The sequence below is a fragment of the Patiria miniata genome, unplaced genomic scaffold (genome assembly GCF_015706575.1).
Source record: "Patiria miniata isolate m_02_andy unplaced genomic scaffold, ASM1570657v1 HiC_scaffold_2, whole genome shotgun sequence".
Taxonomy (NCBI): Eukaryota; Metazoa; Echinodermata; class Asteroidea; order Valvatida; family Asterinidae; genus Patiria; species Patiria miniata.
In genome coordinates this window covers 17,729,714-17,735,713 of record NW_024037058.1, presented here as the reverse complement: position 1 = coordinate 17,735,713, position 6,000 = coordinate 17,729,714, and the positions used below count along the sequence as shown (strand labels likewise).

The window sequence follows — 6,000 nt, the reverse complement described above, 5'->3', positions numbered from 1 at the left end:
TCCTCTAAAATCATCCAAAACCGGCAGGAGGATTTTGGAGGATTGAGGAGGGTTAGGGTTACACACCATATCAGAATATTCCTTTGAATAAATATGATCACATTCACTTAATATGGAATCATGTCAATAAAGTCTATGTTCAGAAAGTGCATTTAAAAAAAAGGAATCACAAAAGCTTTGTCATTTGTCAGGATGTCACAAATCTTTCACAAATCTGGTGTCTCTATTATCCTCTTCAATCATCAACTGTGCTTTAAGCACTGACTCATACTGGGGCACTTAACACTATGCAAATATGTGACATCGCAGAAAGCATTCATGCTGAAAATGCACAGAAGATGCATGCATTGTAAATCGTAACTATAAATTTTGATGCAAATGTTTTGTTGAGTCAAAGTTGCTGCACATACACGTATGTTGTTGCACATATGTGCCCACACAAAAACTTTAAGTCAAAATCATTAGCTCTATCTGACACTTGTGTACAAAAGACTGGCCAGGGTATGGACCCTGTGCACAAGGAACCCCTTACTTGTCACAAGTTTTAGAGCAAAGTGAATACAAATGGTTATGGCAGACATAACACTGAAACTTGAAAATGAACACTCGACGTGAAATCTGCTTCACTTTCACTTTTGCTTGAAGTTTAAACTCCAATGAGAATGTTTCATCAGAGGCACTAGACATTACTTTGTTTTAATATATTTTGTCAATACAGAAATTAACACAAAATTCTTGGGAAAAATTGCACGTTGACCCACTATGGGTCATTTGGAATACATTTTGAAGTTTTCATTTCTTATATATAATATATTCATTAGTTGCTTCCAGCAATTATATATAAACAATTCATCGCTCACTTTCAAAAAAATTAGATTACCAATTCTCATTCAATAAAACTTGGCTATTATTTGTAAAAGGGTATTTGCTAAATAGATTCAAATTTCGAATTACACCTCATTCATGGTAGCCATTTATGGTAACCATTTTTTTTTGCTAAGCAAAATATTGCTGTAGTAAGCAAAATTGGTGGGTTGATATTCTCTGAAATTGGCCCACTTCAATTTTTTTGCTTCCTTTAAACAACTGCTTTATGTAACTTAAATTAATTTTCTCAGTAGTATTATTACATTTCTGCCATTTTGACACAAACCCGCTTCAATCTAGAACTCCTTACTTGTATCCTGTTTTTCTGCTGATATATAATCCGTCCTGGATCAAGCCTAACGTCAACACTTATCTTTCTACTTGAAGTAATTATCTTTTTCTCAGATTCCTTTTTGCAAACTGGTACACGGTACCCTGTGGAGACATGTGCATAAAAGGGAACAAAAGATTGTACACGTCTCCACAGGGCAATTTCTATAGGTGAATACGTCTCCACAAGGTTATCACGAAATAGATATATGGATTTTACTCAAAAAGTAGGAATTTCAAAGGTGTGTTGATCCATCCCAAATTGAAGTATTTTATGTAAGGGATATTAAATCCAAATTTCAGCCCAGGAAATTAATTCTGGTTAAAATAGGAGCATTTTGAAACTACACCTTCAAACTCTAAAATTTGAGTACACGAGAACAAAGAAATGACTCCACAAGGATACAAATTCCAGTATACATGTCCCTTCTTTGTGTAGCCTTCACCCCGTGTGGCCCTTAAACAGGGCCTTGTGATGGGGGAGGGGGCACTCATTAATACATCACATCTTTTGTCTATGTTCAGCAAATTAGTGCTGTTTTAACATTACTGGGTGATGCATAGTTTCTACTCATGCAAAGTACCTTGTTTCAAGTAACCCTAAACAGAATTAATGGAAGCAACATTTTAAGATCATCCTCCCGAGTCCAACAACTTCATGCTACAACTGGCTCATTCTATACATTTGGGGTCCACTTCTTTCCCTGTCCCTGTTACATCTGACATGTTTGATTTGATAATTCTGATGCACTCCTTAATGCAGTCGTCCTAAAAGAGTTATTACGAATAGCAAATCACCTACCCAACAAATAACGGAGGAACGCTGTGGTCCAATGGTTACAGCGTTCAACTCATGTGCCGTGGCGCGTGGGTTCTAACCCTGACGGGGAAAATGGTGCTTGTGTTCTTGGGCAAGACGCTTTACTACAATTGCCTCTCTCCACCCAAGAATACATATGGGTACCTGTGAAGGTAGACACCAGAATTCGCTTTTTTTTCAATATTAAATCTCAACATAAGTAAGTCGTTTTGAGCATCACATTAAAGAAAAAAGACCAGGCTTTCCAATACTTTTTGTTTCATCTCATTTGCTTTTGTCAATCCAGAGATAACTCCAGTTTACTACGGAACACAAAAATCGAGTTTGTGCCACTTTCTGGTTGAGTGAGAACGGTGAAAGAATTAGTTAAACAAAACGTTAATCACACTTGAACAGATTTGAAATTCAAAGAGGGGATTAACTTCATAAAGAAACTTTAAAAGGTGCGAAAACAGTTACGTAATGGTGGAAATGATCTTCAGTTTCTTTTGCCAAGTTGCAATCTTTTGTGAGCTTCAAGACAGCATGGCACAGTACTCGAAACAACTCTGCCCATGCATAAAAGTGGCACAAAATCGATTTTGGTGTATCACACTAAATTGATTATATCTCTGCATTGACAAAAGCAAATAAGATCAAACAAACACTATTGGAAAGCCCAGTCTTTGTTCTTTAATATTATGCCAAGTAAGAATGACTTATTTTGAAATGTCATAGTTAACCAATTTTTTTTTCTGATTGTACCATTTTTTTTTAGACAGGCTGTATATAAAGCACCACATATTAATAAATAAAAAAAATCCTTTGAAGTCATTCTTAATGATACAAGAATGGTCAGTAACAAAAATCCGAGGTCACAAGAAAGGAAAAATGTCACACTTTGGACCCTAAATTTATAGAATGGCCAATCTTGAAATGTCCATCTAGGTATGGCTGAAATGACAGAGATGTCACATAATCTTCTGAATCGAAAGAATTGCTGATACATTACTCAACAATAACTGCTTTCTAAATCTTAAAAAGCTTAGACTCATGCAAGCTACCGTCTTCACTAAATATGTAAGTACACAGCACTGGAAATTGTTACCAAGAAGTGTTCTACATCACCTAAGGAAACAATTGACATATTTTTGGTATAACATGAAATCCTGAGCTGTGTTTGAAGTACTGGAAGTAACAATGCTAACATGGTTTGTGACATCTGTTTTAAGAGTTTCAAAAATGAATAGTACCACACTTCTGTGTACAGTCGACCAATTAACTGCAAGGGCATGTAGTCATGACAATTGAAAAACCACAGGTGAAGTGGTTTTCAGTGGTGGATCCAGGTTGGTAAAATGCAGACAGACAATTGAAAACGATGGCTGCAGCCCCTCCCCCTAATGCTAATGATTTGTTAAGTGCGCAAAATAAATACCACTTTTTAGAATCTGCCCGCCAGTTTCACCCCCCTTGAGCTGTTTCCCAGCTGTTGGTTGACACAGCGTCTATCCTTGGGGTTCAGTCCGTTCTCATGTCCCCGATCCCCTGCTTTATACAGACCCACTTTGAGCCGGGTCCGCGTTCGGTCCTTTTCGCTTTTCAGCCGACGGGCAGGGAAGGGATTGTAAGCCTGGACAGTTTTGTTCTTGGCGGACGATGGCCCTCTCTCTTCGTCGTCGTTGTTGTCGGCCGAGTCCGAGTCCGAGTCCGAGCACGTGGACGCGTTGAGCCACGGCCGGTAGGCGTTGGACTGGCCGTACATCTTAGGGTTGCCCGTGCCTTCCACGGCACTCTGACCCAGCTCTGGCTTGTAGGCCTCCGTGGCAAAGTTGAACCGTCGCTCCTGGACTAACGGGCTCACTGTACCCGTCTCTCTGGATGGGGCCGCCAATTTGGACCGCGACGGCTCATCTGCGACGCTTCTCCTACGTTCCGTGTCCATTGTTGATTCCCTCCTGTCATCTCCCGGTTTCTCTCCGTGCGACACAGAGCCATTCTGCTCAGAATGGCCGACAGCTGGATCCGCAGTATCGTCCAATGTAATGTTACAGGAATCCTCAGCAAGCTTGCATTTACCCCCACTAGCTAAATGTTGGGGACTCCCGAAGTCAATAAGTAAACCGACTGGTGGTTCAACGGACACTGTTGCTAATTCATCATCTTCATCCTTCTCTACATTATCCTCCTCCCTAGCATTTTCCTCAGCTGCACACTCTGTCTCATTCTGAGATCCAACATTCTCTTCCGGCTCCCCTTCTAGTTTTACCGGTCTTGCTTCTTCCGTCCTCGTCCCGTTGGTGTCATCATCGATGGTCTCTGTCACAGATTGGCTGCTTCCGTGCCCTCCTATACTGCTTGTGGACGGAGACTTTTGATTGGCAATCTTTGTCGGAACGCCGACTGCGACCTTGCGATTCTTTTTGCCCAGACCTGTAAACAAAGAGTGTACATTTGGTAACTGTTATTGGTATCACTGGCCCAAAAATCAGAACTGCGGGGAATTGTGGTGTTGAAAGTTTCACTGCTGTGTCAATAGCTGACATTTTTTGAGTTACTTTGTCTACTAATATACACTGTTAAAATGGGAACACACAAAAACCCACATGGTTACAATCAATAAGTTAGTTTTGCACTTGTACTCTATCTGCCCTTTTGAGTCACTCTTGATGGTCTCTTAGTATTTTTTGTTGGGGGGGGGGGTTTGCTTTTACCAAGCCAGTTTGACAAAGAACCTACTGTTACAAACTGTCTACTTGCCATGTTTCCCGATGAGTAGGTGGTTTATTGCTGATGGTGAGTCTAGGCTGGTGGAGAAGTTCCTCTTGGGTTCCTTATGCCTCCGTCCTGGGAGCAATCAAACATACCTTACATATTACAAATGGTAGCAATCGACATACCGATCCAGCAAAATGAGGCTTAAATCACTTTGTGAGTTACTCACGCCAATTTAGAACATTAAATTTGCTTTTTTTTTAAAATTGTGAAAATTTGTGAAAGCACCAGAGTTGTAGTCAAGTCAATCACAAGTAAAATCAAAAGGCAAATCAGAGGTCAAATTCACAGTCAAATTTAAAGTCAATCACAAGTCAAATCACAAGGAAAATCATATTTAAACACAACTCCATCACAAGTCCTTCTCAAGTGAAATCCCAAGTCAAATCACAGATCAACTGCTAGTCCATCACAAGTCAAATCACCAAAAAGGCCACGAGTAACAGGAGATACCGATGACAACGAAATGCCTTTGACAGAGTCAACTACCCAGTGTTTTGTAGTCGAGTCCATCACAAGTCTTCACAAATTCTCACAAGTCCATCACAAGTCCATCGCAAGTCCATCGCAAGTCCATCGCAAGTCCATCGCAAGTCCATCGCAAGTCCATCGCAAGTCCACCGCAAGTCCACCGCAAGTCCACCGCAAGTCCACCACAAGTCGTTCACAAGTCGTTCACAAGTCGTTCACAAGTCGTTCACAAGTCGTTCACAAGTCGTTCACAAGTCGTTCACAAGTCCACCACAAGTCCACCACAAGTCCACCACAAGTCCACCACAAGTCAATCACAAGTCCACCACAAGTCCACCACAAGTCCACCACAAGTCCACCACAAGTCCACCACAAGTCAATCACAAGTCCACCACAAGTCCACCACAAGTCCACCACAAGTCCACCACAAGTCCACCACAAGTCAATCACAAGTCCACCACAAGTCCACCACAAGTCCTCCAGTCTCAAGTCAAGTCACAAGCTATTCAAATGAATTGTAACCAACGCATTCCTTTGTTATCCTCCCCTGTTACAAGTACAGTGTAACGCTGCTATACCGAACGCCGCTATACCGAATGTTCCGCTATACCGAACATCATCCTAGGCTCCCGGTTTTAATGTACAAAACGTACCGAACATTGTTGTTAAAAAAAGTCAACAGATTAACAAAAATTCTACCGGTTGTACATGTATTAAACACTACTTGGGCCACTTTTAATTCCCGAACATCAAACGAC

General features: G+C 40.9%; 1 protein-coding gene across 2 annotated transcripts in view; it reads right to left on the bottom strand.

Annotated features, from left to right (window-relative positions):
• Nucleotides 1-2,798: 2,798 nt before the first annotated feature.
• The window catches only part of LOC119726728 (TBC1 domain family member 30-like), a 29,685-nt gene continuing 26,483 nt past the window's right edge, over nt 2,799-6,000 (bottom strand). The window contains exons 11-12 of one of the 2 annotated variants that reach the window (XM_038198551.1): nt 4,757-4,843; nt 2,799-4,429 (exon numbers count right to left, since the gene is read on the bottom strand). In XM_038198551.1, the coding sequence (XP_038054479.1) occupies nt 3,441-4,429; nt 4,757-4,843 (1,076 nt within the window). In that variant the 3' untranslated portion in view covers nt 2,799-3,440. The remainder of the gene's footprint in view (nt 4,430-4,756; nt 4,844-6,000) is intronic. The other variant, XM_038198552.1, reaches the window with a different exon arrangement.